A 27825-nucleotide genomic window follows, 5' to 3' on the forward strand; every position below is an offset into this window, starting at 1 on the left:
ATGGAGTGTGTGTTGCACTAGAAGGAAAGATTAGTTTCTTAATATTCTTTTTAGTAGACAAACACTCTATTCCTGAAGCCCGTCCTGTCAGATGTTCAGTTTCCTGCTTACTGCCTCAAAGGTGTTGGTAAATCCAGACATCTCATTTCTTTCCTTTTGTCTAGACGACAAGAATGGAGGATGCAACTGCTGCATTGAAGTAGCTATAGGGTATATATATTTATAAAATATCCCACACTCTAGTGCAGGTACCAGGTAGCACTCAAGCGGATAACTTATTTGTTCTTTTCACCTTGTTATGTATTGCACATGATTAAGTTTTGTTTATTTGTTATATGTTTAATGATATGAGCAGAACAGATATATTTCTTGGGGAGTGTCCCCATACCCCTCACTCTTCTGTTTCCTCTCTAGGATTGACCTGCTTTGATATGAACTGAAGAATTGGAGGACAGCCCAGGAGGATAGTAGGTGAAGCAAAAGAATGCAAATAAAGCTCTCTACAAAAAGTCTCGTGAGAAGGGGTTGACTACCCACAGGTTTAGGAATGGAGTATCTGTCTACTAGAAAGAAGATTAAAGAGGTATGACCCTAATCTTTCCTTTTCCTTGCAAATAATTTCAGTCATGTCTTGGTTATTTTTTATTTTTTATATTAATGAAATTCCTTCATAAAGTTTTGTCTCTATTATAGGGCCAAAGGCAAAAGAGACTTTCGTTTAAAAAACTGCGTGAAGAAAGGGAGGAAAAGGAGAAACAAAATATTGATCTAGAAGAAGCAAAGTACCAAGCAGAGAAACGAAGAGAAGCCATAGAAAATGCACAACTCAAGCAATACTACATGACCGACAGAATAAAAAACTTTCATGTACTGCATTTGTTTAAATGTATAAATACATTTATATTTACTACCTGAACATGAAAGGCTATTTACCTGCATAAAGTGTTATGTTTTGTGTTATATTTTCTAGAGTGGACTTTTACTTACTCAAGTAATGAAGGAACGAGAAGCTCAGATTGAATTGAAGAAGAAGATGGATCTGATTTACAAAAAAAAAGAGCAAGAGCCAGAAGGTTGTTTATTGAAGGAACGTCGGACAGAGCATGAACGATTTCTGGCAAGAAAGGCAGAATATGATGACCTGCTAGAACAGTATGTGAGGAAGGGTTCTTTTCAGTTAAGATCTTGGCCTTTTTTGGTTTGCAAGTACTTAATATCCTTGGACATTCAGCTACAGTTTTCAGAGCCATTTGCTTAATTCATTAAAATTTCAAACAATACTTACAGTGGATGAATGCTTTAAGATAGGAGCTAGCTACCATATGAAACTAAGATAAATGCTCCTTTGTGCAAAGAAAGCCGGAATACTTTCAGATAATACCTCAAACATTAGTCATAGTGAAACATTTTGATCTTTAATTCTGCCCTAATTTTTATTCTTCACCTCAAACTATTGTGGAGCCTTTCTGACAGGGTTTATTTCCTTGGCTGCTCACCTTTTACCATTTCTACTTTTGGCTTATGCCTTAGGATAGAACAACACATTTATCTGAAAAAATTAGAGAAGCAAGACAACATAAAGGAAGGTAAAGAGATTCAAAGGATGACCAGATTGTATGAACAAGAGATGCAACAAAAACATGAACAAAAGCAACAAGAGAAAATGGAACAAATGAAAGCTTATCGTGTAAGTAATAAATTAGCGGAAGTCTTGTACAGCATGTAACTAGAGTTAACCTTATACCAGAGCTGTTTTTCTATTTGGAAAATAGGAACAATGTTTTCACTCAGAGAGCAAAATAAAAGCATAAAGCTCCTAGGAAAATATGTACTGTCTAGGATATGGTAAAAAAAAAAAGACTCTTCTAGAATCACTTTGTGAGGGAGTCTATAGGACACTACTACTCCTCCTGCTGGGTACTCCTTCACAATGTCAGAACCACCTTAACATTGGTAGTTCTTTAGGGGGAAGTAACATGGGCAGGATGAGTCAGGAAAGCAGCTATCAGGAAGTATATAAGGCAAGGTCAGAGCTAGGTTAAGGAGGTCCAGGAGAGTAGGAGGAAGAAGTGGCCCCAGCATACTCCTTGACAATAACTTTCAGACGTTCTGCGTGGCTGAGGTAGACAAACTTCTTGTACTAAATGCATTTGAGCCCTGTTGTAAGGTCTAGTTAGGATCAGACCTCACTACCTGTTTTAAGTAGGGCTTAAAGCGTCCCCCACTCACATTTTCTTCTGAAGACAGCAGAAATAAATTCTCAGAACCGACATGTTTTAATTACTAAAATGAAAATAAATCATTTTTCTTACCTTTGTTACCTGGTGATTTTAAAGACAAAACAAAATGATTAGAAAAATAAAATCATCAAGCAACAAAGGTAAGAAAAATAATTTATTTTCATTTTTGTAATTAAAACATATCGGTTCTGAGAATTTATTTCTTCTGTCTTCATTTGCCACTATACAAGTATAGAAGGAAATGTGAGGGGGATGCTATATGCAATTAAAAAATTTAATTGCAATTAATAGTGATTAATTGATGTGCAGCCCTAGTTATAAGGAAGACTTTCTGCAGTTTGTATTTGGGGTGTGATGGTTCCAGCTCCAAGCCAGCTCAGGACTTTTGTTTGTCAAACGAAGAGATTGTTTTCCTGTATGCCTATTTCTGTGAGGTAACAGGATTCAAGAAGTTTTGTTTTGAGTCAAAGAACTTTTTTGCAATATTGCTGGTTGTGTTTGGCTGTTAGTGCTGCCTGATTCGCTGATTTGAATCGATTCACTTCGGTGAATTGATTCAAATCGATTCTTTTCTCTTCAAAATTGAACTCGCCAATTCAGTCAGCAGCTCTCTCCCACCCCCATCCCCTGTGAGGCCTGACATACCTCCAGGGCCTCCTAAAGCAATAGCGATGGTGGACGGCTAGCAGACGTAGGCTCTGAACAGGCTTGTTCATGGCCTACTCCGCCAGGGATTCCCTCTGCCGCATCATCAGTGATGTCATTAGTGACATGGAAGAGGGAAGCTGTGACAGGGCAGGTCATGAAGAAGCCTGTTCAGAGCCTGCATTTGCTAGCCATACACTGCCACTACTGCTGCTGCTTTAGAAGGCCCTGGAGGTTGAAAAGCCGCCTGTTTACGGCCTTCAATAACTGACCTCACGGAAACCCAATATGTTGGTATAATTAATATATATTTTATTAACAATCAATAACAGGTTACAAGAGCAAATCCTTACAGCATATGGAGCTGACAGATAGTATGCCTCAAGCGCTTTAGTATACCTGGATGTCTGTCCTCCTATCATAGCCAAAAGAACTATCTTTTATATGCTTCTGATAGTCCAAGCCCATGTGCGTGTATATTACATTTTACATTTTCGTTGGTCACTTACACACGTCATTACATTTATTAGTTCATTGATTGGTCAACATTATCTGTGTTATACTGTACGCACACCCTGTTTACTAAATTTACTACCTATTCCCATCAAATGCCATTTTAAGGGGGGCATGGCTTGGACATGTAACAGGATGGTTGGGTAAAGGAATAGCTCCATGAAGACAGGCTATTTATGTAGAATATAAACTACAAATATTAGTTTTCTAAAGTTTTTAAAAGTGTTAATTTCAACTTAAGATGGCATCGGGCAAGCAAAACAAAAACGATTTGGCTGGAACAGGAACTGGGACGGGTAGTGTCAAAAGATCAAAACCGGAGCCGGCAACTCTGTCAAAAGTTCCACTGCCAATGGAAGAAAAAGACAGCAATGATATTATAACAGAGCTTCGATAAATCAAAGCAATTGTCAGACAATGCTACAAAATTAAAAGTGGGCATAGAAGAAGTTGCTTGCTTCATGAAGAGAATGGAAATGGTTGATAATAAACTGAATCATTTGGAGAAACGGGCAGATAGAGTGGAGACAGAACTGCTGCAATGTAAGGTAGATCGGAAGGAAGTAGAATCTTTAAAAAGGGATCTTGAAAATTGTGTTAACCGTGAGAGGAGGAATAACTTAAGAATTATTGGGCTACCGGAAGGGGTAGAAAAAAATGACCCAATGTCCTTCCTTGAAAAGTTCCTGCCAAAAATACTGCTGCTAAAAACAAAATTCCCGTTGGAGTTTGAGAGAGCACACAGGATACCGTCACAAAGAACAAACAAACAGAGAGGACCAAGGACATTTAATTTTTAGACTGCTAAGATACCAGCAAGTAATAGAAATCTATCAATTAGCAAAAGAAAATAAAAACCTTAAATGTCAGGACTCAAGGATCCATATAGTGCCTGACTTTGATAAGGCTACAGCATTTAAAAGGAAGCAGTTACTCGATCTACGTCCACAACTCAGGTCTTTGGGTGCTAAATTTGGCAGTAATACGGGTCACTTATGCAAATAAAACATTAAATTTCGATGATCCTAGAAAGTTGCAAGAATATTTAGAACAGTGTGAACAGCCTATGTCTTCCTAATAAGGATAGTCATTTAAGCTTTACTTTCATTTCATTCATTCATTTAAATTTATAATTACTTGAGGGGCGTGGCTTGGACGCGAACTCTGACGGTTGGATGAGAGAGTAGCTCCGCATAAACAAGCTATATATATAAGAATACTACCAAAAAAAATATATATTTTAAAAGAAAATAACTGAAATATATCAGAACATGGCTTCAAACAAACAAAATAAATCTGACTTGGGAGCCGGAGTATCCGGAACAGGTAGCAACAAGAGATCGAAACCAGAACCGGGTACACCCTCTAAAGTACCGCTGCCATCAGAAAAAAATCTTGACGTTATGGAAGAACTGAGACAAATAAAAGAGATTGTCTTAGACAGTAATAAAAAACTACAAAAAGCGATTGAAGAAGCTGCAATCCTTACAAAAAGAGTAGACATGACAGAAAACAGAATTTCTACATTGGAGGATAATTCAGAACAACTAAACATAGATATGAGATACAGCAAAACCATTTGGAAAGAGGTGACAGAAATTAAAAGAAATCTTGAAGATAGCCGGAATCGTGAGCGAAGGAACAATTTAAGAATTATTGGACTACCGGAAGGAGTGGAAAAAAACGATCCGATAGCCTTTCTGGAAAAATTTTTACCTAAAATATTACCATTAAAATTTAAAACAGAATTGGAAATCGAAAGAGCACATAGGATTCCAACACAAAGAAACAATACTCAAACGGGACCAAGGACTTTAATATTTAAACTTTTAAGACATCAGCAAGCAATAGAAATATGTCAACTTGCCAAGGAAAACAAAAATCTAAAATGCCAAGATTCAAAAATACATATTGTACCAGATTTCGCAAAAGAAACAGCATCAAAAAGAAAACAATTCCTGGACATGAGACCCCAACTGAGATCCTTAGGAGCTAGGTTTGGTCTCCTTTATCCAGCGATAATGAAAGTTACTATCGCTAACAAAACCCAAAACTTTATGGAACCCAAAAAACTACAAGAATTTATGGACCAACTTGATCAACCAATGACAACTTAAAAACAATTGATGGCTACTTTAATATTTATTTACTTATGTATACTCATATAGTAAATAAATCTTTCAATATAGAAGAAAATTGAAAACATCGGTTAAAGATTCAAAACTCTCAGGACAACGGAAAATTTGCACGAGGACCGAATTAAAAATTTGAACAGCATACAACGTTCTCAATAGGAAGCAAAGAAGAAATAAAAATCTAAAGAAATCCACATGATTCAATTCTAGAACTTTTAAAGAAGAATAGACTTACATGTAAAACTCTTAACTGGACAGAGATCCATCTTGAAATGGTGACGAAGGAAGATTTTCTCTTTGACAAAAGAATAAGGGATGTGCTGATTGGTTAAAAACTATTAGGGGCGGAGTATAGAAAGAAAACAGAGCCATCCTTCAATCATAACATGATTGGTTCAATCGGGAGATTTCCTGTAAAAGGCGGTACTTCCGGCTAAACTTGCGTTTCAAATATAATAGATTGCGTTTCAATAGTAAATATATACAAAAAAAAAAAAAAAAAAAAAAATCTCAATTTGAAACGAAAGTTTACCGGATAAGTTTTTGATTTTACTTTATAGATTCTCTTATACCACATAAATATTCCTCATATAAATACATATACTCCTCATACAAAATATTTATAGTGAATAAATTTAAAATAACAAACTCTGATACTTTGGAATACAGTAATGGGGGAATGAATTTCTTTTGATATTAATACTTCATTTATATATAAGAAAGGTTCTTAAAATCATATTATTATATAGAGAGTATATCATATGAACAAAGAGGATGAACAATGTTTTATATTTAATCACTTAATATTACAAATTATTTTATCATATACAAAAATTTATATAATATGATGATATAATTTTATATATTATTTCATTTGGAATGAATCATCCTTATAAAATTAAAAATATACAAATATGGATAAAAATCTTTTAAATTAAGAAAGATCAAACTAATGAAAAATGTTTATGATTAAAATTTTTTATTTTTTTTTATTTTGTCTGTTAATTTGATTTAAAGATCTATTGATATATAATATAAAAAAAATATTGATAATAATTTAGATATTTTTTTATATATGTTAATTTGATTTAAAAATCTAATGATATATATAAAAAGAGAAAAAAAAAAATTGGTAGTAATTTAGATAATTTATTAATAGCTTGGGGGAGTTATTTAAATCTAACCTCAATCTGCGTATCCAAGTTTTCGTAATAAAAAGGGGAGGGAAGGGAGGGATGGGAGGGAATAAAGGGGGGATATATAAGAAATGGATGGATAAAGGGAGGGGAAAGGATATAAAATATTTAAATTACTGGGAAAATTTTTTCTTAAAATCACTTATTGTTTACTATCTGAAAATAAAAAAAAAAATAAAAATAAATAAATGGATTTTAAAATAATGTCATTAAATGTTAATGGTCTAAATCATATGATAAAAAGGAAAAAAGCTATATCATTTTTAAAGAGGCAAAATTCAGATATATGCTTTATACAAGAGACCCACCTTTCACATATTGAATCTAATAAGCTAGAAGGAGGTTGGGTCAAACACTGTTTTTTCTCACCAGCTATAGGGAAAAAGGCAGGTGTTGCTATTCTAGTTAGTAAAAAATGTTCTGCTACATTCAAATTAAAAGCTTCAGATACTCATGGAAGATGGGTAATTGTAGAAATGAATATGGGAAATACTACCATGATGTTGATTAATATATATGCCCCTAATTCGAACCAAAATGAATTTTTTAAAACCCTTCAACAACTGATCTTACCACTAGCTACTTCAAATCTAATAGTAGCAGGGGATTTCAATGCTGTAATGGATCCTTTATTAGATAAAAACCCAAGTAGAGTTATGAAATCTATGGGATTAGATAATTTGACACAATCTTGTGATTTAACAGATATTTGGAGAATACTTCATTTTAATGATCGGGAATTTTCCTTTTGTTCTCATGTTCACAATTCTTTTTCAAGAATAGATTATATATTTATTTCAAATAATCTAGCACAGCAAGTGACACAAGCAGCCATTGATCCTATTATTTTATCTGATCATGGTGGAGTATGGATAAAAATTAAAATGATTGATCAAAATAATAATAGACCAATTTGGAAGTTCGATAATACATTGTTGGCTGATCCAATTTTTTGTGAAAATCTTTTAATAAAAATGAAAGAATTTTTTCAAATTAATGATAAAGATGAGATTAATAGAGAAATTTTATGGGATGCTTTTAAAGCATCAATTAGAGGACAAATAATTTCCTATTCGGCTTTTCTCAAAAAACAAAATAAAAAACAATTTTTAATTTTAGAAAAAGAGATTAAAAATTTGGAAACAAAATTAATAGAAAAATGGGAATATTCAATTCAACAAGAATTATTAAAATTAAAAATTAAATATAATGAAATCTCATCAAAAATGATTAGAAAAGAATTATTTTCTCAGCAAACATTGTATTATGGTAACTCAAATAAGTCGGGAAGAATATTAGCAAACTATCTTAAAACAAAAAAAAGAAAAACAAAATTAATAGCTATAAAAAATGAAAATGGAAACACATTTACACAAATTGAACCTATATTAAAACAATTCCTAAAATTTTATAAATCTCTTTATTCTTCCGAGACTTATAAAAATAAAGAAAAAGATGGTTTAGAATTTTTGAAAATGTTAGAGGGTCCAAAAGTTCCTGAACATATAAAACGAAGTTTAGAAGAACCAATATCAATAAAAGAATTAGAAACAGCCTTGAAATCCCTTAGAGTTGGATCCGCTCCAGGTGGTGATGGATATACAGTTGAATTTTATAAAACATTTCAAAATTTTTTACTACCCTATTTACTAAATCTTTATCAATATCAACTTAATAAAGGTTGTATTAAAGGCACTATATCAGAATCTTTAACTATTGTTTTACCAAAACCTAATAAAGATCCCACTTTGGTCTCAAACTATAGGCCAATATCTTTAATAAATGTAGACGGAAAATTATTAGCAAAAATACTTGCGTTAAGATTAGCTAATGCTCTCCCCCACATTATAGGTATGCATCAAACAGGATTCGTTGCTCAAAGACATTCATCTCACAATACCAGATTAGCATTCCATATGCTATATTTAACAAAGAAAATGAATGAACCTACTTTTGCTATTTCATTGGATGCAGAAAAGGCTTTCGATAGAATAGAATGGCCTTTTATGTATCAGGCAATGGAATGGTTTGGTATAGGTCCTGGATTTACACAAATGATAAAAACATTGTATAGCTCCCCTTCTGCAAGATTATATATCAATAATACTTTTTCAGAAAAATTTAATCTACAAAGAGGAGTTAGACAAGGATGTCCCTTGTCTCCTTTACTGTTTGATATTGTTTTAGAACCCTTAATATTAGCTATCCAACAAACAAAGGAGATACAGGGTATACCTCACTCAGACAGAGAATATAAAATATCTGCTTATGCAGACGATTTATTATTATATTTGAGAAATCCAGAATCTACCATTCCATATCTACTTGAATTAATTGAGAAATTTGGAACTTTTTCAGGATATAAAATTAATTGGAATAAATCAGAAGTTCTTCCTCTAAATGTATATTGTACAAAAGGGTTATTTGATACATTCTCTTTTGTTTGGAAAGAAGAATCTATTAAATATCTTGGAATTTGGATAACAAAAACAATAGATGAAACAATGAAAATTAATGAAAAATGTCTAATACAGAAAGTGACAGAACTCTGTGAGCAATGGAATCCTTTACATTTATCTTGGTGGGGAAGAGTACAAACAGTTAAAATGATGATTTTGCCTATAGTTTGCTACCAAATGGGAATGATACCAATTTTCTTTCAAGAATCTTTTTATACAAAATTAAATAGAATTTTGACAAAATTTATTTGGCTTAATAAAAAACCAAGAATTGCTTTAGTGTCGCTGCAAAAACCAATTAAGGAGGGAGGGGTAAATTTTCCCAACTTTTATAGGTATCATCAAGCCTATATTTTACAACATGGTATGTATTGGATCCTCCCAGAACCCACTGATAATATTCCAGACTGGTTTTGGCTGGAATGGAGACTTATATTTCCATTACGTCTTAGTCATGTAATTAGTATCAAAATGCCAAAGTTATACAAAGATCATAAAATATTTATGGATACCTGGAAAACTCTAAGATACATAAGTAATCTAACTCAAATTCCAATTAATAAATCAACTACTCAAACAATATGGCTAAACCCCAAGATCAAAATTGGCGGTTTTAAAGTCATCTGGAAACATTGGATGATAGCAGGTATTCGTATTTTGGATGATGTGATAAAAAATGACAAATTGCTGGAGTTTTCACAATTGCAACATAAATTTGGTCTTAATAAAACACAATATTTTAAATGGTTGCAATTGAAGCAATCTATTCAGGAAGGGTTCCCTGAATGGAAAAACCTTGCTAAATATCACAGTTTAGAATTCTTATGTTTCCAGATGGACTCAATAGGACATAAAGCCGCACAGTGGTATAAATTAATATCTGGATATATAAATAAAAAACCAAAAAATGCTCTTAGAGACATTTGGAGCATTGAGATAAAACACCAAATTAGTGCATCTCAATGGCCACGACTTTGGTCTTGGAGACTAAAATGTACGGTATCAGCATCTATGAGACAAACTTGGTTTTTTCTTCTTCACAGAGCATTTTGGACCCCTACACGTTTACATAGAATAGATAGCTCTAAATCCAATAGATGCTGGCACTGTCATGTTGAAATTGGGACATTAGATCATCTTTTATTCTTTTGTCCATTTATCTTATCATTTTGGAAATCAATTTGGCCCCAAATTAATAGAATATTAGAAAATCCAGTAGCCTTGACATATGATACTATATTATTTGGAACAACCATGAGAGCAAAGAGCCAAATCTCATCAAATAATAACAAACTTTTATTTATCCTAACTGGAATAGCAATACAACAAATCACCTTTAATTGGAAACAACATGATAGATTGAATTATATGTTTTGGTGGAATTCTGTATGCCATATATATAAAATGGAACTCGCTATTGCAACACATAAAGGATATATGAATAAATTTCAAAAAATATGGGGACCACTAAAAGATTTTTATAAAGAATGATAAACTTTTTCATAAACAAAATTTGGAAAAATATGAAGACCGTTAACAGATTTCTTTAATGGATGATTAACTTTTCCCATGATAAGACATTTGAATAGAGGGGAAGGGGGTGGGCTTTTAATTCTAATTATTATATAATTATTAATATATGAATGAATACAATAAAAATTGATTTATATATTAATGATTGGGAGGGAGGGAGGGAAAAGGGATTATTATATCTAATAATAATTATATAAATTTTGATTTTTTGCATAATATTATAACTTTATATAATATTAAATTTCTAATGAAATGTTAAATTTGTTATTAATATATGAGTTAATCAAGTGTGTATATTCAAATTTCTAATGAGTTTATTGAAACACTTGTTGTAACATAAGAAAATGAATAAAGATTTTAAAACAATAAATTTATAATTACTTTATTACATTTTTTATAAGTTCATTTACATTTTATGCTTTGGTAGGATTGAAATGAGGGGACAACGTAGAGGAATTTTTTTTTTCCCCAAAAAAGTTGCTTCAGTTGAGATTTGAACATATTTGAACCTGGTTCCTGGCGCAAGCAAGCTTAAAGCAGGTGCAGAACTATTTTGGTTCTGTGCGGTTGACAGACTCAGTAAAAGAACTTCGTGATGCAAAAACAACACACTTCTTCTTTTCATATGGGCTTTAGCTTCATCAGAAAATCGAGAGTTGGAAGCTCCGTATAACCTGGACAGAGTAATGCATAGTATCAATGAACTGAGAGAACAAGTGGAGAGTCTGCGGACCACCATTCAAGGGCTAGCAGCTGAGATAATTGGAGAAGTCAAGTGCCATCTGGAGGAGAGTCAGAAAGTACCTCGTCGAAAGAGATACCTGTTGAGCAGAGAACATAGTGACTCCACAGGGTCAAGCTCAATCTATTTCTCAGCCAGCACAGGACATATTCAGACAGATGCAGAAAGCAAAGGAGGGTATACCACAGCAAATGCTGAATCTGATTATGATCGAGAGTGTTATAAAGAGAGCAAGGAAGAGGATGAAGTCAGCTCTGAGACAGTAAAGCTTCCACGGAAAGATTCTTTGGACCTTGGTGTTAAGGATGAAGGAACTTTAGCCTTTGATACAGTTTCAGAAGAAGAATTTGCAAATCTGTTGAGGCAAGCAAATCAATTGCATGAAGGTGACAGGAAGGAGAAGGTGGTTGGATTCCAGTTGCTACATAGAAATAAATTGCTGTATGATGACAGATCGGATTTCCTTTGGCGACTTGCTCGTATCTGCAGTGACATGTGTGAGATAACTGAGCATGCTGAAGAGAAGAAGTTTTATGCACTAGAAGGGAAATTAGAAGCTGAGACTGTACTTCAGAAGGGTGATTCAACTGCAGAGTGCCACCAGTGGTTTGCCGTTCTTTGTGGGATCTTTCCCTAAAACCAAATGATGCCAAGTCTTACTACCTTTTGGGCAGGTAGTGCTACCAGATTGCTAACCTTGGATGGCTGAAGAGAAAAACAGCTTCTGCCTTGTATGAAACGCCCCCTATGGCTACTAGATGCACTGTAAAACTTTCTGAAGGCAGAGCAACTAAACCCAGGATTTTCCTTGCCAAGTGCTACAAAAATCTAGGAGATGAAAGTGCAGCTACTAAGTGGTTGAACTTGGCTTCAGAACTGCCTGTCAAATCAAATGAGGATTCAGAATGCCAGAGAGAACTGGAGGAAATGCTAGCTGAATCTAGCAATTAAGAAAATTCCATTTGGTCATTCCTACTATGATTTTTTTTTTTTTTTGGTGCTGGCTCCTTTGAGAGATCAAGTTTCAGTGCATAGATTTTAAAGTGATAAAGATACATGAAGCCAAGAGCTAACTACCCAGAGCCACAACTGCAAAACAAAGTGCTGTACCACATTTTCTTGGTCAACAAACCTGCACTTCTTTTCAGTATTTTATATATTGAATTGATCTTCTTTGAAACCGATGACTTTTGTATAACAAATTACTATGAGCAGCATGACATAGAATGTAATGTGGCGATTTCACTATGTTATGTGACAGCATTATGTGCTGCGCTCTTTGAGTTTTAAAATAGAAAGGTTGTTATCCTTCCGCATGGCCTTGGATTGGTTTCGAACATTGTGCAATACTCTGGTATTGGGATCTTAGCTTGACTTCTATCCTGAGAATGAAGAGAAGTTTTTTGGTGTCCTGAAACGCTGAAGGAGAATGAGCGAGGAGAGCCTTCAACTCAGATCGCTCTGTACTTGAAGTTGGGCTCAATTTCAAGTGAACTCATGGTTATCGAAACTTCTACTAAGTTTTATGATTCTGGTTCAGGCCAAGGTGAGAAGATCATTTGCAGGATCAGTCTCTGATAAAAGAACTTTGATCCCAGATGGTGAACTCTTCAGCATCGAGGAACTGTATTTAATGTGTGCATTGGCAGTCAATGTGCCTGGGATCAACTTAGTCCATGGTCCTGATATGGCTCCTGTTGATACCACATGGACTTTGGGAGTACACTTTCACCTCTAAAGAGATTGGATCTTCACTTATATGGATTCTGTTTGGGTCCATGTAAAGGTGGACGGAATCTTTATTTTATTCAATACACTCTGGTTTTCTTCATTCACATCTTCAAATATAGATAAGTGGCAATCCCAATTTTTGTGTACAAATGCTCATCATAACAGTTATGGGTTTACCATTTGCTTTCTGCAATTTTGATAGTTTTGTTAGATCTGTCTGAATGGATGATAGGCTAATTAATTATATACAGAAAATTAAAATAGGCATCGAATTTATAAAAGGGGTAGATTTGACTTATAATCCTTTTAAGTTACATGTTTTAATAGATAAAGTAATGAAGGGTTGGGAATTCATTAAATGGGAAGAGTTAATTATGAAACTTCTAACTTTAAGAATATAATATTATCTAAGATTCATATTAATTTTAACAGAATATTTAATTTATTTAAAGAAAATAGACATAATTCAATGTTAGTTCATAAAGGAAAATGCAGGCTATATAGATATTTTTATTTTAGCCAGTAAGGGCTATTTATTTATTTATTTATTTATCTCGTTGATGAGTTTATTACTATCAATTGGTAATTTTTCAGGAGAGGTTTGAAAGTTGAATTCTTTTATATAACTTACTAGTGTTTAAGCCCGTTACATTAACGGATGCTAGTAAAGCCTCCTTCCCTCACATGTCCCCTATTTTCAGCCCCAGCTCCAGCTCCAAACCCATTTTTACCCCCCCAGCCCCCTTCTCCCATATTTTCCCTTTCAGCCCCAGCCCCCTTTTCTCACCAGCAGCATTTCCCTCCCCACCCCACTTCCCTGTGCAGTAGCAGCAGCAGCATACCCTCCTCCTCCATTTTCCTGTGCAGCAGCATTTTCCTCCCCCAACCCACTTACCTGTATAGCACCTCTTCCGTGCTCCCCCTGTCCCTCTTCAATGCTCCCCCAGTCCAGTAGCACCTCTTCAGTGCTCCCCCTGTCCCTCTTCCTTGCTCCTCCGGTCCAGCAGCACCTCTTCCCTGCTCCCCCTGTCCCACTTCACTGTTCCAACAGCACCTCTTCCCTGTCCCTCTTCCTTGCTCCCCCGGTCCAGCAGCACCTCTTCCCTGCTCCCCCTGTCTCTCTTCCCTGCTCCCCCAGTCCAGCAGCATCCCTTACCTGCTCCCCCTATCCCTCTTCCCTGCTCCCCTGGTCAAGCAGAACCACTTCCCTGCTCCCCCTGGCCCTCTTCCCTGCTCCCCCAGTCCAGCAGCACCCCTTACTTGTTCCCCCGGGTCCTGCTCCCCCTGTCCCTGTTCCCTGCTCCCCCGATCCAGCAGCACCCCTTACCTGCTTCCTCAGGTTCTGCTCCTCCTGTCCCTCTTCCTTGCTCCTCCTGTCCAGCAGCACCTCTTCCCTACTCCCCCGTCCCTCTTCCCTGCTCCCTCGGTCCAGCAGCACCCCTTACCTGCTCCCCCAGGTTCTGCTCCCCCTGGCCGTCTTCCCTGCTCCCCCGGTCCAGCAGCACCTCTTCCCTGCTCCCCCGGTCCAGCATGGTTGTTTGCAGCCTGGTGCTCCTCCGGTCCAGCAGCACCTCTTCCCTACTCCCCCCATCTCTCTTCCCTGCTCCCTCGGTCCAGCAGCACCTCTTACCTGCTCCCCCAGGTTCTGCTCCCCCTGGCCGTCTTCCCTGCTCCTCCGGTCCAGCATGGTCGTTTGCAGCCTGGTGAGGATCGCGGCCGGCTTTTGCAAACTTCGTAGGCCGCTCTGCATTTCGATAGCACGTTCCCTCTGATGCGATCGCGTACGTCAGAGGAAACATGCTGCCAAGGTGCTGTGCGGCCTGCGAAGTTTGCTACAGCCGGCTGCGATCCTCACCAGGCTCCTTTGAAGGCGTCGGCAGCAGTTGGTGAGTGAGAGCGGGAGGGGGAAGCTCCGGAGTGTTCCCTGCCGCCATGTTCTATAATAGAATTCGGCCAGGGAACAGAAAACATGGTGGCAGAGATCACGAAACCCTAAGTGTGCATGCGCGCTTAGGGTTTTATTATTATTGATAAATCATATTTGAAACTGGTTGGCTTATTATATTCTGTTAATTAAATGTATTAAGATAGCTTGTAAGGAGTTTCTTATGCCTAATCTCAAATTTACGTTTACAAGTTTTCACTATTAATTTGGGAGGGGTGGGATGGAAGGGAAGGAGGGTATGGGAGGTTGGGTTTGGATTACATTTTAGTTTTTAATTTTGGGGAAAATGATTTTATTAAACACTAATTATAAGTTGACTTACTGGATGATAATTTTAAGTGTCAATTATAAAATATATAATGATATAATGGATTTTAGGATATTTTCATTAAATGTTAATGGTCTCAACCATCCGATAAAAAGAAAAAAAAAAGCACTATTGTTTTTAAAACATCCGCATTTTGTTATTTGCTATATCCAAGAGACACACTTGTCGGATATAGAATCTAGAAAACTGGAAGGAGGCTGGGTTAAACATTTTTTTTCCCCTGCTGTTGGTAAAAAGGCTGGTGTGGCTATTTTAGTAAACAGGAAATGTACTGCTTTGTTTAAGTTGAGGGCTTCTGATCCCTTAGGAAGATGGTTACATGTGGAAATGAGCATGGGAAATACTACAATGGCGCTTTTCAATGTATATGCCCCTAATTCGAACCAAGATGAATTTTTCAAGACTCTACAACAACTGATATTACCACTGGCTTCCTCTAATTTAGTGGTGGCTGGAGATTTTAATGCTGTTATGGATCCTTTGATGGATAAAAAACCAAGTAAAATTATGAAGTCATTAGGATTAGATAATTTTGCACAGTCTTGTGATTTGAAAGATATTTGGCGACTACTTCATTTTGATGGTCGGGAATTTTCTTTTTGCTCCCATGTTCATAAATCCTTTTCAAGAATAGATTACATTTTTGTTTCAAATCAATTAGTACAACAGATAACGCAAGCCTCCATAGATCCAATTATTTTATCTGATCATGGAGGAGTGTGGATTGAACTCAGAATTGGTGATCAAGATAATAGTAAACCTGTATGGAGATTTGATAATACATTGCTTGCAGATCCAAAATTTTGTGAAGATTTTCAATTAAAAATGAATGATTATTTCCAACTTAATACCTCAGAAGAAATCTCTATGGAAATCTTATGGGATGCTTTTAAAGCACCTGTCCACAATCTACCACCATATTAAGATAAGTTGGTTTGTTTTGTTCCTTTATTTGGAGCTGTTGATGTAGTAATGGTGGGAGAGACTGTGAACATACAATGATGGTCTCTATACACAGCTTCTCCGTGATTTCTCACTGGGATATAGTTGTGGGTCTGAGTGTTCACCATTAAGCACATATAATTATAATGTGTAGTCTATGGTTTATATAGAGAGGTTTGTAGATTGTGGACAAGTGATCAATATAAGTTGTGACAGTATATATCACCTATTTTTGATATTATAGATCCCTTTTTTTAGTAAATGCTTTTAAAGCAACCATGAGAGGACAAATTATTTCTTTTTCGGCATATCTTAGGAAACAGGTTAAAAGACAATTTTTAAATCTGGAACAAGAAATTAAGCTTTTGGAGTCAAAATTGATTGATAAATGGGAATATTCTGTGTTACAGGCTCTTTTAAAAACAAAGTGTAAACATAATGAGATTTCTTCTAAATTGGTAAGGAAAGATTAATTTTTTCAACAAGCTTTGTATTATGGAAACTCAAATAAGGCGGGAAGATTATTGGCAAATTATCTTAAAGCAAAAAAAAGGAAGACAAAATAATTGCCATTAAAGATGAAAAAGGTGATACTTATGCTCAAGTTGAACCTATTTTAAAACAATTTTTTAAATTTTATAAAGCTCTTTATTCTTCTGAGCCTTATTTAGACAAAGAAAAAGATGGTTTAGAGTTTTGTTTTTTTTTAATTTTATTTATTCATTTTTGCATTCTTACAACAAGTGAATTATACATATTTTTAAAATTATTAAAGGGACCTAAAATTCCTGAACATATAAAAAGAAGCCTAGAAGAGCCTATATCACTAAAAGAGTTGCAAAAAGCGTTGAAGTCCCTTAGCGTTGGATCCGCTCCAGGTGGTGATGGTTTCACGGTAGAGTTTTATAAATAGTTTCAAAAATACCCTATTGCAGTGATTCCCAACCCTGTCCTGGAGGAACACCAGGCCAATCGGGTTTTCAGGCTAGCCCTAATGAATATGCATGAGAGAGATTTGCATATGATGGAAGTGATAGGCATGCAAATTTGCTTCATGCATATTCATTAGGGCTAGCCTGAAAACCCAATTGGCCTGGTGTTCCTCCAGGACAGGGTTGGGAACCACTGCCCTATTGCCTTATCTGTTAATTTATACCAGACTCAACTGAATAAAGGTTGAATTACAGGCACTATGGCGGAGTCATTAACTATAGTTTTGCCAAAACCAAATAGAGATCCCACTTTAGTTTCAAATTACAGGCCTATTTCTTTAATCATTGTAGATGGTAAACTTTTAGCTAAGACACTAGCTTCACGCTTGGCTAAGGCTCTCCCTTTTATTATTGGTATGCACCAAACAGGATTTGTTGCTCAGAGACATTCTTCTAACAACAATAGATTGGCTTTTCATATGTTATATCTAACAAAAGCTATGAAAGATCCGTCCTCCGTTTCCTTGGATGCAGAGAAGGCCTTTGATCGAGTAGAATGGACCTTCATGTATCAGGCCATGGGTTGGTTTGGTATAGGTTCAGGATTTATACAAATGATGCAAACATTATGTAGCTCCCCTGCTGCTAGACTGTATATTAATAATAATTTTTCAGATCGCTTTAGTTTACAGAGGGGAGTGAGGCAAGATTGTCCCTTGTCTTCTTTGCTTTTTGATATTGTATTAGAACCCTTGTTATTAGCTATTCAGCAAGCAAAGGAGATACAAGGTATTCCTTATTCAGATTGGGAATACAAGGTTTCTGCCTATGCAGATGATATACTGCTTCATTTGAGAATTCCTAAAACAACCATTCCATGCCTACTTGACCAAATAGAAAAATTTGGAAAATTTTCAAGATACAAGATTAATTGGAGTAAATCAGAAATTCTTCCGCTTAATGTGCATTGTACAAAAGGTTTGTTTGACTCACTTCCCTTTCTATGAAAAGAGGATGGAATAAAGTATTTAGGCATTTGGATAAAAAAATACGCTGGAAGAAACAATGAAGGTAAATGAAAATTTTTTATTACAGAAGGTTACAGAATTGTGTGAGCAATGGAATCCTTTACATTTGTCTTGGTGGGGGAGAGTACAAACTGTTAAAATGATGATATTGCCTGTGGTTTGTTACCAAATAGGTATGATACCAATTTTTTTCAGGGGTTCTTTTATAAAAGAATAAATAGTATTCTTACAAAATTTATTTGGCTGGGGAAAATTGCTAGAATTGCTTTAGTGTCTTTGCCAATTGCAGAGGGAGGGGTAAATTTTCCCAATTTTTATAGGTATCAATCCTATATTATGTGCCAAGGTATGTATTGGGTCCTCCCAGAGCCCATTAAAAATATTACAGATTGGATATGGTTAGAATGGCGATTCATGTTTCCTCTGCGACTAAACCATGTTCTTAATATCAAGATGTCTAGAATATATAAAGAAAATAAAATATTAGTAGATACATGGAAAACCTTAAGATTTGTGAATATATTTAACTCCTATTCCAATACATAAATCAACAAATCAAACTTTATGGCTTAACTCCAAGATTCAAATTGGCGGATATAAGATCATCTGGAAGCATTGGGTGATGGCAGGCATATGTGTTCTAGAAGATATTATATCTAGTGGTAAGCTGCTTGAGTTTTCACAGTTGCAACATAAATTTGGTCTTGCTAAATCACAGAGTTTTAGATGGTTGCAACTGAAGCAGGCCATTCAGGCGGGGTTCCCTGAATGGAAAAATCTCACTAATCAATACAGTTTGGAATTCTTATGCTTTCAGGTGGACTTCCTGGGACATCAGGCCACACAGTGGTATAAATTGATATCTGGATTTATGAATAAAAAACAAAAGACTGGTCTTTGGGACATTTGGAGCATTGAGATCAAGCATCAAATTACTGTGTCTCAATGGCCACAAATTTGGACTTGGAGGATAAGATGTACAATGTCTGCATCTATGAGACAAACTTGTTTTTTTCTGTTACATAGAGCATTTTGGACCGCTGTTCGATTACAAAAATTAGATAACTCTAAGTCAGTTGTCTCAAACTCGTGACCCAGGGACCACATGCGCCCCTCCAGGTACTATTTTGAGGCCCTCAGTACTATACAGAATGATTCTTTATGGAAAACGTGTGCTTAAGTGTCCAGTGGTCACATCCAGCGGTTGCATGTGGATTGTTGCCTGCTGCACTGCTGTAACCTGTGCTTTCCTACATCTGTATGCGATTGTCCTCTCCACTCCACCTCACAATCACATACAGACGCAGTAAAGTGCTTGCGTGAGGTTACAGCAGTGAGGCGGGCAGTGTTCCAGAGCGTAAGGTAGCCATTGAAGACAGTGCAGCTTGTGCGGGTGTCCGGTGCTGGAGGAGGTGAGAGCTGAAGGCAGTTGCGGATGCGACAACCGGACACTTAAGGCACAAGTTTTCCATAAAGAATCATTCTTTATAATACCGAGGGCCTCAAAATAGTTGGTCCAAAATCTTGTCTCTTGCAGTTGATACTGTACTTTGATTGTTTTTCACTTTCTGCATGTTGCACTGTTTTCAGCTGTGTATAGCTGAAATTATCAGAAGCAATTAAGGAAAGATTTATAAACTTATAGTTTATAAATCTTTCCTTAATTGCTTCTGATATTTTCAGATAATCCACATTTTGGATTTGTAGGTACTTAACCTCATGCAAAGTTGTCATTTCTTTAATAAGACATTAACTATTTTTTCTGCAGCCCTGCAAGTACCAACAAATCCAAAGTGTGGCCCTGCAAAGGGTTTGAGTTTGAGATCGCTGCTCTAAGTCTAATAGATGTTGGCACTGTAATCTTGAAGCTGGGACTTTAGACCATCTATTATTTTATTGTCCATTCATTTTGGCTTTCTGGAAATCAATATGGGGCCAAATAAATTGTCTATTAGAGAATCCGGTGGCACTATCATATGATACTATGTTATTTGGCATGTCGGAATCGCCATTCAACAAATTACATTTAATTGGAAGAATTGGAGCAGATTGAATTACAATTTCTGGTGGAATTCTTTGTGTCATATATATAAAATGGAAAGAACGATAACCACACAGAAAGGACATTTTAATAAATTTCAGGATGTTTGGAGGCCATTGGCAGAATATTGTAATTAGTGGTTATCATTTTTCCCTTAATAAAATACAATTGAAAATGAGGGGGTAGGGATGGGGGACTCTTATTCTTCATTAAATATTTGGATAAATAGAAAAGAATATGTTGTATAATATAAGTGAATGCATATGAAATGGCAGGGATGGAAGGGGGGAATAAATTTTATTTATTTAAGAGGACTGTAATAGAAAATCAAGTGATGTTTTTAAGTTCAAATGAATAAACTGAATAAAGAAATTATAAAAAAAAATATCAAATCATCAATTTTGAGCAAAGGTTCCAGTAAGGATCCGCCCATTCCAGGATGTATCTCGCAAATGATGTATTTTTATATTCTTGGTCAGGACATGTCCTCATCCTTCTTATGTTCACTTTCCTGTTCTTATGGCACTACAGCAGATGTGGTACCAGTTGCTATGTAAAAATTTTGCTTGACTTGCTTATTTTTAGCATAAGTTTCGTTTGGCTTGCTGATTTCAGCAAGTATAGATTGTGCAAAGGCAGACAGCTTTAGTCAGAGCATTCTCAGCCATCTTAGGCCTTTAGTAGTGTTTATTGGCCTATTCTGGGGGATTTTCAGGGGGGGCTCTGTCTTCACCTCTAGTCTCATAGGGGACTTAAAATCTTCACCTGTATACCTGTACAGGACTCTCTCTCCTCCCCCTCCCGTATCAAGGTATGTCAGGCCTCACAGGGGGGGGTGTCAGGAAATGCTGCACAGAGGGATGGGAGGGATGGAAAGCTGTTGCACAAGGAGATAGGAGAGAGAACTGATTCAATAGGCTGAATCGAATCAAAATGTTTTTCCCTGAATCGGGCAGCACTACTGGCTGGCTGTGTGTTCACAGGCCCAAAACCCAAATCTCGCTCATGCTGTTACACACTCTCACAGTTATGAATTGGGTAGGATCAAGGCCTCAGATTTACTATAGTAGGCTTGGTGAAATTCTGTGCTACAGTTATTGAGATCTTGCAATAATTTTACAGTACATTTACATAAATTCATATTTTCTTATTCCGCTAGAGAAGTCTAGATGTATGAATTTATGCCACCCAGTCTGCAGACGTAAGCAGTCTTTTCAGTGACACAGACATGCATTTGTCAGTACTATAAAAGTGCAGTTCTATAAATCAGGCACTTCAAAATGTGTAGAACAACATCTAGGGTTACCAGATATCTGGGAAAACCCAGACATATCCTCTTTTTTGAAGACTGTGAGGGTGCTCGGGTGCTTTTTAAAAAATGGGCGAGTCTGTCCGAGTTTAGCCGGCTCTCCCGATTTACCCACCTACCTCCTTCCTGTGCCCAACCACTGTAATTGAATCTGCGGGCAGCCAGTCGCAACTATGAGGTAAGCCTGCTGCCAGTGGCCTGCCACGGAAGCTGCCTCTCTGTAGTGACTTCCTGTTCCTACGTAGGTGGGACTCGCAGAGAGGCAGCTTCTGGGGCAGGCCATGGCAGCAGGCTTTACTCACTGCTGCTAGCTGCCCGAAGATTCAATTACAACAGCCGGGCTTTGGAAAGCGGTAGGTGGGAGAGTTGGGAAATAGAGATGTCAGGAGGGAAAGGAGAAAGCAGCATCGGAGGGAGCTGGAGAAACAGCAAGGAAGGGGGGCTGGAGAAATAGCATGAAGGAAGGCTGGAGAAGCAGCATGAAGGGAGGGAAGGAGGGCTGGAGAAGCAGCATGAAGGGAGGAGGCTGGAGAAGCAGCATGGAGGGAGGGAAGGCTGGAGAAGCATTTTAGAAAGGAGAGAATGCTGGAGAAAAGAGCATGGAATAGGGTAGTGCTGGATGGGTGGGGAGAGACAAACAGCATGAGAGGAGGTTGCAAAGAGAGAGAGGGGCACCTCTCGGGGGGAGGAGGGGTTGGAGAGAAAAAAAAAAAGAAAGAAGCACCCAAAGGGAGTTGGAAGGAGAGAGAAGCACCTGTGAGGAGGAGGGTTGGAGGAAGGAGAGAGAGAGAAAAGCACTAAAGGGATCAAGGAAATGGGTGGAGTGTGGGTGGGATCACATGGCCTCCTTTTTTGTCTTCACAAATATGGTAACCCTAATGGCATCTGTATGTGTAAATGTCAATAATCATTCTAAGTACTGTTTTGTATATACTGATTTCTTTAGTATCCCTCCAGACTGGCAAAGAAACAGATGGGTTTACGCTCCTCTCAAATTTCAAGTTTATTAAAATTTTGATAAAATGCAAATTAAGACTTCTAAGCATTTTACAATTTGTATTAAAAAGGGGGAGACAATAAACAAATAAATACCCATGGAACTATACTTGACCAGCATAAAACAATAGGAAAATTGGGAGAACTACAAATTATGAGTAAAGAGTACATAAAAGGTAATCCACAATAGGGAAAATAGGGAATAAGAATTATTACACCACTCTGGCTGTAACCAAGTCTGTTTAAAAGTCAAATGCATCTTGGAAAAGGAAACTCTTTAGAATTCCCTTTTGGCTGTAGTATAAGTGGGCTGTGTAGTCCCATCTACAATCAGTTTGTTCTGAGTCTCCAGTAGGTGGAGTGGTAAGCTTGTGCAGTCTTTCCTTGGTTTAGTGTATGGCCTGTTTGATTTGCCTAGTGGCTGCTTTGTCCATGCCAGAATGAGCTTGGGGACCCTGTTGGGGGTCCGTCTGACCTCGGGAGTGCCACACTCAACTAGTCGAGACCCTCTCTCCATTTTTCCCACTTCCCCTAAATTTTTTATCTTAGAGGTGCCTCAGCTGTAAGTCTTGCCACTGTTCAGGCAAGTCATATGGCTTTGAGAGCCAGTGGGGTTTGCTCAATTGCTCACTAAAGTTGTATTTGGAAAAAAAACAAACAAACCTGAGGCAGTGCCGGTCTGAAAGGAAGGTTTAAATTAGAGAGTTGTGCGGGGACCGAAATCCCACCCATCCCCACCCATAAATTTCCTTTTAGAGGCTCGTTCCTTTTTGGGGAGGAGTTGGATAAGCTTGTTCAGGCCTTGCGTGACTCTAAGGTGCCATGGCTTCCGGAGGACCCGTTCTTGCTAGGTGTCAGGGGGCGGCAGTGCCTGTGGGCATTTGTGTGATTTTCATCAATTCTGCCTGGCTAGGGTGTGGCCTCTTTTCCTGCCAGAGGATGTTTCTTTCAGCGCATGCAGTCCTTTCAGGGAGCCCACGGGGATGAGGGGTGTTTGTGAGTCCACCGGTGGTTCCTCATCCACCCGTCCGGCCCAGTGACTTCTTGCGGGTCCTTCCCCCGGTTCCGGTGGGAAGGCCGAGATCACAACGGATCAGTTGTGATTCGAGACTGATATGCTCTAGAGTTTTCCTGACCCTTGCCAGATCATTTCTTCTCTTCTCCTTGTCAGGCAGCTTGGAAGAAGCAAGCTTTTTGTCAGATGCTGCAAAGGTTATTGGATCTCAAAGCAGTAGTCTCAGTGTTCTCAGGAGTTTTGTGCAGGAGTTTTTTTTGTCCCATCTTGGATCTGAAAGGTGTCAACAGGGCGCTTCAGGTTCCATCTTTTCATATGGAGACTCTGAAATTTGTCATTCTGGCTGTTCATCCTGGAGAATTTTTGACTTCTCTTGATCTGACTGAGGCCTACCTGCATGTTCTGATTTGGGCCTCCCATTAGCAATGCCTTCGCTTTGCAATTTTGGGAAAGCACTATCAGTTTTGTGCGCTTCTTCTTTTTGGTTTGGCCACAGCTCTGCGGACTTTCATCAAGATTATGGTGGTGGTGGCGGCGGCCTTGCGCAAGGAGGGCATTCTGATTCATCCCTATCTGGATGACTGGTTGATTCAAGCAAAGTCCTTTCAGGAGAGCTCCTGGGTCACGACTCGGGTTGTAGAGTTCCTGTAGTCACTGGGCTGGGTGGTTAACTCTGTCTCAGCTCAGTGCTTGGAGTATCTTGGAGTTCTCTTTGACACCAGCTTGGGGAGAGTCTTCCTGAGGCTCAGGTGCTGAAATTGCAGTTGCAAATTTGCTTCCTGATGGACTCTCGTTGCCCTTGGGCACAGGAGTTTCTGCAGGTCTTGGGGTCGATGGCCTCAGGTGGTCAGGTGGGCTCACATGCATCCCCTTCAGTATGCTCTCTTTCGGTGGTGGTCTCCACAGTTTCAAGATCTGAATTCTCTGGTCCCTCTTCAGGGGTTTGTCACAGCCTGCACTAGTGGCTAGTCTTCCAATCTTGTTCAGGGGATGAGTTTGGATCAGCCCCAGTGGACAGTGCTTCTTTTGGATGCCAGTCTCCTTTATTGGGGAGCTCAATATCTCAGTCGCTCAGCTCAGGGCAGCTGGTCACTGGAGGAAGCATCCTGGTTGATCAATGTTCTGGAAACAGCTGTTCAGTTGGTGTTATTTTCTTTCCAGGCATTGCAGAAGGGCAGGTCAGTTTGGGTTCTCTCAGACACCATAGTGGTGGCTTACATCAATTATCAGGGGGAACAAAGAGTCATCTAGTAGCGCAGGGGATGTCTCTCTTCATGGAGTGGGCAGAGACTCATACTCTGGACATCTCGGCTTCCCACATAGTGGTAATGGACAATGTGCAGGCAGACTTCCTCAGTTATCATGTACTGGATACCAGAGAGTGGTGTCTCAGCCTGGAAGCCTTCAAGTAGATTGTTCAGGCCTGGGGCCAGCCATTCATGGACCTCATGGCCAAGAGTGTTGATGCCAAAGCGCCAAGGTTCTTCAGTCACTAAGAATTATTAGGTCAAGGGTCTGGATGCTGTAGTCTTGGCCAACAGACGGCCTGCTGTATGTCTTTCCTCCTTGGCCACTGGTGGACAGAGTTCTTCGCATTGCTTGGCATGCAGGCTGCATGTTCCTGGTGGCTCCGTAGTGGCCCAGATGCCCGGTGGTATGCAGATCTGGTTCGTCTTCTTGTGTCAGATCCTCTTCTGTTGCTTCTCTTGCCAGACCTTCTGACTCAGGGTCCCAATGTTCGATCCGGGTTCCTTTTGTCTTATGGCTTGGCTCTTGAAAAGGAATGCCTAAGTAAGAAAGGTTATTCAGATAAGGTGATCTCCACCCTTTTAGGTTCTCAAAGACTTTCAACCTCTCAGGCTTATGTGCGAGTTTGGCATCTCTTTGATGAGTGGTGTTCCCCGCGTGGTGTGGTTCCCCTTTGTGCATCTTTGCTTCATATCTTGGAGTTCTTGTAGGATGGCCTGGACCAGGGCCTTGCCTGGTCCTCCCTCTGGGTTCAGCTTGCGGCTTTGTCTTCTTTTCGTGGTCTGTTGCATGGTTGGCATTTGGCCTCTTTTCTGGATGTGATTCGATTCTTGAGAGTGATGAAAAATTGCTCTGGCCTCCAGTTCGTCCTTCTGTTACAGCCTGGGATCTCAATCTTGTTCTTTCCGTGCTGGTTTGTCCTCCTTTTGAGCCTCTCAGCTCCTGCATGTTGAAGGATCTTACTCTCAAGGCGGTGATCCTGGTGGCCATTACGTCAGCGAGGTGCAGGCCTTTTTGTGTAGACCTCCCTTCCTGGAATTTTCCAGGGAGTGTGTTCCCTCATTTCTGCCGAAGGTGATTTCGCCTTTTTATGTCAACCAGGCCGTTGTCCTTCCGGTCTTAGGTAGTCGGGAGGGTTCTTTGGAGCAGAGACAGTTGCACAAATTGGATGTACGTAGAGTCCTTTGCGCTTATGTTTGGCGGACTCAGGAGTTCCGTCAGTTGGATCGTCTTTTTGTCCTCTTAGCAGGTCCTCGTAAGGGAGATGGTGCTTCCAAGGTTACGATTGTACACTGGATCAAGGAGGCTATCGCTTCGGCGTTACCTTCTTCAAAAGAAGCCTGTTCCTGATTTTCTCAAAGGTCATTCCACTCGGAGGCAGGCAGCTTCTTGGGCTGAGTCTTCTTTGTGCCTCCTGTGGATATCTGTAAAGCTGTGGTTTGGTCTTCTCTCCATTCCTTTGTGTGACACTACCGTGTGGACAATCAGGCATGCCGGGATGCGGTATTCGGTGAGTGTGTTCTTGTGGTGGCCTTTTGGGGGGTCCCACCCATGATGGGTTCTACTTTGGTATGTTCCATACATTTCTGTGCTGGTCTGGAGGGACGCTGAACAAGAGAAATTCAGTTCTTACCTGCTAATTTTCTTTCTTTTAGTCCCTCCAGACCAGCGCAGACCCTGCCCTGTCGTTTTTATTCAGTGCCTTTTTGTGAGGAGTACATTTTGGGTTTTTTTTTTTTTTTGGTGGTATCTTTTTGTCGAGGGTGTTGGGAAGTTCAATAATATCAGTGGCATTTGGTTCGTCTGGCTTAGCTGGCAAGCTGTGGGGACATTTTTGAATGTTCTTATTCTAATCAATATCCATTAGGGTTTTCCCTGTCCAATTACTTGATATTCTCCTTCTGGGAGTGACGTTGAGGTTTATAGTTCAGTTATTCAGTTCTTAGTTGTTAGCTGCTTGGCTCTTTGTCAGACTGATTGTAGATGGGACTGCATAGCCCACTTACACTACAGCCAAAAGTCAATGTCTCAAGTCTCCACATGCTAGCAGAGGAGCGTAAACCCATCCGTTTCTGTGTTGGTCTGGAAGGACTAAAAGAAAGAAAATTAGCAGCTAAGAACCTAATTTTTTCTTAATTTACATAGCAGGTATGCAAGGGGCGTAGAAAGAGGATGAGCATGGTCAGGACATAGGCATGCCTCCCACATACGTGGGTAACTTATAGAATACTGGAATAGTGTAAGTTATACACATCCCTGCTACTCTTAGGTGTCTATTCATGCACTACTAGCTTAAGTACAGATGCCTATATGTCGCATACATAAGAACATAAGCAATGCCTCTGCTGGGTCAGACCTGAGGTCCATCATGCCCAGCAGTCCGCTCACGCGGCGGCCCAACAGGTCCAGGACCTGTGCAGTAATCCTCTATTTATACCCCTCTATCCCCTTTTCCAGCAGGAAATTGTCCAATCCTTTCTTAAACCCCTGTACTGTACTCTGCCCTATTACTCCCTCTGGAAGCGCATTCCAGGTGTCCACCACTCGTTGGGTAAAGAAGAACTTCCTAGCATTCGTTTTAAATCTGTCCCCTTTCAACTTTTCCAAGTGTCCTCTTGTTCTTTTATTTTTCGAAAGTTTGAAGAATCTGTCCTTCTCTACTCTCTCTATGCCCTTCATGATCTTATAAGTCTCTATCATATCCCCTCTAAGTCTCCTCTTCTCCAGGGAAAAGAGACTCAGTTTCTCCAATCTCTCAGCGTATGAGAGGTTTTCCATCCCTTTTATCAAGCGTGTCGCTCTCCTCTGAACCCTCTCGAGTAACGCCATATCTTTCCTAAGGTACGG

At 38.6% G+C, this 27825-nt stretch overlaps 2 protein-coding genes across 3 annotated transcripts in view; both read left to right on the top strand.

Moving 5' to 3' along the window:
• The window catches only part of CCDC173 (coiled-coil domain containing 173), a 127316-nt gene that overhangs the window by 16079 nt on the left and 83412 nt on the right, over positions 1-27825 (top strand). Inside the window, exons 3-5 of one of the 2 annotated variants that reach the window (XM_033945274.1) lie at positions 694-867; positions 971-1152; positions 1531-1687. In XM_033945274.1, coding sequence (XP_033801165.1) covers positions 694-867; positions 971-1152; positions 1531-1687 — 513 coding nt within the window. The remainder of the gene's footprint in view (positions 1-693; positions 868-970; positions 1153-1530; positions 1688-27825) is intronic. The other variant, XM_033945275.1, reaches the window with a different exon arrangement.
• Positions 11167-12304, top strand: LOC117360828 (regulator of microtubule dynamics protein 3-like). The gene has a single exon (XM_033945285.1). The coding sequence runs from the start codon at positions 11408-11410 to the stop codon at positions 12098-12100; it is 693 nt and encodes a 230-aa protein (XP_033801176.1). The 5' UTR covers positions 11167-11407; the 3' UTR covers positions 12101-12304.

This window comes from Geotrypetes seraphini, chromosome 5, assembly GCF_902459505.1.
Source record: "Geotrypetes seraphini chromosome 5, aGeoSer1.1, whole genome shotgun sequence".
NCBI classification, from domain to species: domain Eukaryota; kingdom Metazoa; phylum Chordata; class Amphibia; order Gymnophiona; family Dermophiidae; genus Geotrypetes; species Geotrypetes seraphini.

Bases quoted from the DNA above. Each gene is read 5' to 3' on its own strand.
- LOC117360828 (XM_033945285.1), top strand. From the start codon at position 11,408: ATGCATAGTATCAATGAACTGAGAGAACAAGTGGAGAGTCTGCGGACC.